Source organism: Mus caroli, unplaced genomic scaffold, assembly GCF_978045245.1.
Source record: "Mus caroli unplaced genomic scaffold, Mus_caroli_1 scaffold_15, whole genome shotgun sequence".
Lineage (NCBI taxonomy): Eukaryota > Metazoa > Chordata > Mammalia > Rodentia > Muridae > Mus > Mus caroli.
The window spans coordinates 80,614,332-80,615,749 of NW_028227270.1; the positions used below are offsets into that span (position 1 = coordinate 80,614,332).

Here is a 1,418-nt window from a genome sequence, read left to right on the forward strand (position 1 = left end):
AAAACAGAGGGTTACAGAAATGCTCTGGATGTTGCAAAGGCAAGTGAGAACCTGCTGCACACACACATACACACACACACACACACACACACACACACAAGCCCAGTGAATGTATTGAAAATGTTTGATTTTCTTCAGTCTATCCGATAAGTAAGTTACTTATGCACTGAGCAAAAAACCAACCAACCAACCAAACAAACAAACAAAAACCCCAAAACAAGGACAAAAAAACCCTCACATGCTCTTTGGGATTTCACTAAGTAGAAGCTCCCTCTAAGTTCCAGCCAAATTGATGATCATGCCCCCCCTTTTTTTTTATAAGTTTCACATGCTAACAAATTGCCACTGGAGCTATGAGTTCGATTTATTTGATCTTTAAAAATATTATTTATTTATTTATTCATTTATTTAATGGTTTGCTGGCAGCCAGGGCCGTTTGTTCTCAAGGGAGAGCAGCATTGTCCTGCCTGTCTTCCTTCCTTCCTTGAGTGTGACTGGATCCTCATTGTATTAATCCTCATGGTATTTGCCCTCCCTGGTTGAGACTTTCTCAACTCATTTACTCGTAAGTCCTGCGCTCTTTTTGGAACTCCTGGTTTGTAAAAGGTGGATGGCTGACGTCACACCTGCTCTCTCCCAGTCTACCCTCCGTGGCATTCATAGTGGTGTGTGATTGTGATACAACAGAAGCCACAGAGAGGAATGGAAGGATGTATGTACCAATAAAGAAATTAGAGCTGTCTCGAACCAGGCTGCTTCAGCCGTGAACAACGCCGAAATGGCCAAGATTAAGGCTCGGGACCTGCGCGGCAAGAAGAAGGAGGAGCTGTTGAAACAACTGGATGATCTGAAGGTGGAATTGTCCCAGCTTCGGGTCGCCAAAGTGACAGGCGGCGCCGCGTCCAAGCTCTCCAAGATACGAGTCGTTCGCAAATCTATCGCCCGAGTCCTCACTGTTATTAACCAGACTCAAAAAGAAAACCTCAGGAAATTCTACAAGGGCAAAAAATACAAGCCCCTAGACCTGCGACCCAAGAAGACTAGAGCCATGCGCCGCCGGCTCACCAAGCACGAGGAGAAGCTGAAGACCAAGAAGCAGCAGCGGAAGGAGCGGCTGTATCCTCTGCGCAAGTATGCAGTCAAGGCCTGAGATGACAACGACAATAAAGTGCGAGACTGAAAAAAAAAAAAAGAAATTAGAGCTGCCTCATAGCGATGTCAGGGGGAGCCTGGGGAACAAGCTACTTGGCCTTTCTTCAGAGTTCTTCGTAGCCCAATCCAGTTTTGGTTTTATGAGTTTTATTAGGGTTAGTGTACTAAAATAAGATACATTTGGGTGCATTGCCCTCTCCATGCCTTCTTTATTCTATCATAGAACACACACACATACACACACACACACACACACACACACACAC

The 1,418-nt window shown here is 45.1% G+C and overlaps 1 protein-coding gene across 1 annotated transcript; it reads left to right on the forward strand.

The window, feature by feature from the left end:
• Positions 1 to 743: 743 nt before the first annotated feature.
• On the forward strand, positions 744 to 1,196 carry LOC110308502 (large ribosomal subunit protein uL29). Its single transcript, XM_021180946.3, has one exon. It carries the CDS (start codon positions 779 to 781, stop codon positions 1,148 to 1,150), a length of 372 nt encoding a protein of 123 aa, XP_021036605.2. The 5' UTR covers positions 744 to 778; the 3' UTR covers positions 1,151 to 1,196.
• The last annotated feature ends 222 nt before the right edge of the window (positions 1,197 to 1,418 follow it).

What these genes read in the sequence shown, in the direction of transcription:
- LOC110308502 (XM_021180946.3), top strand. Translation starts at nt 779, where the DNA reads ATGGCCAAGATTAAGGCTCGGGACCTGCGCGGCAAGAAGAAGGAGGAG.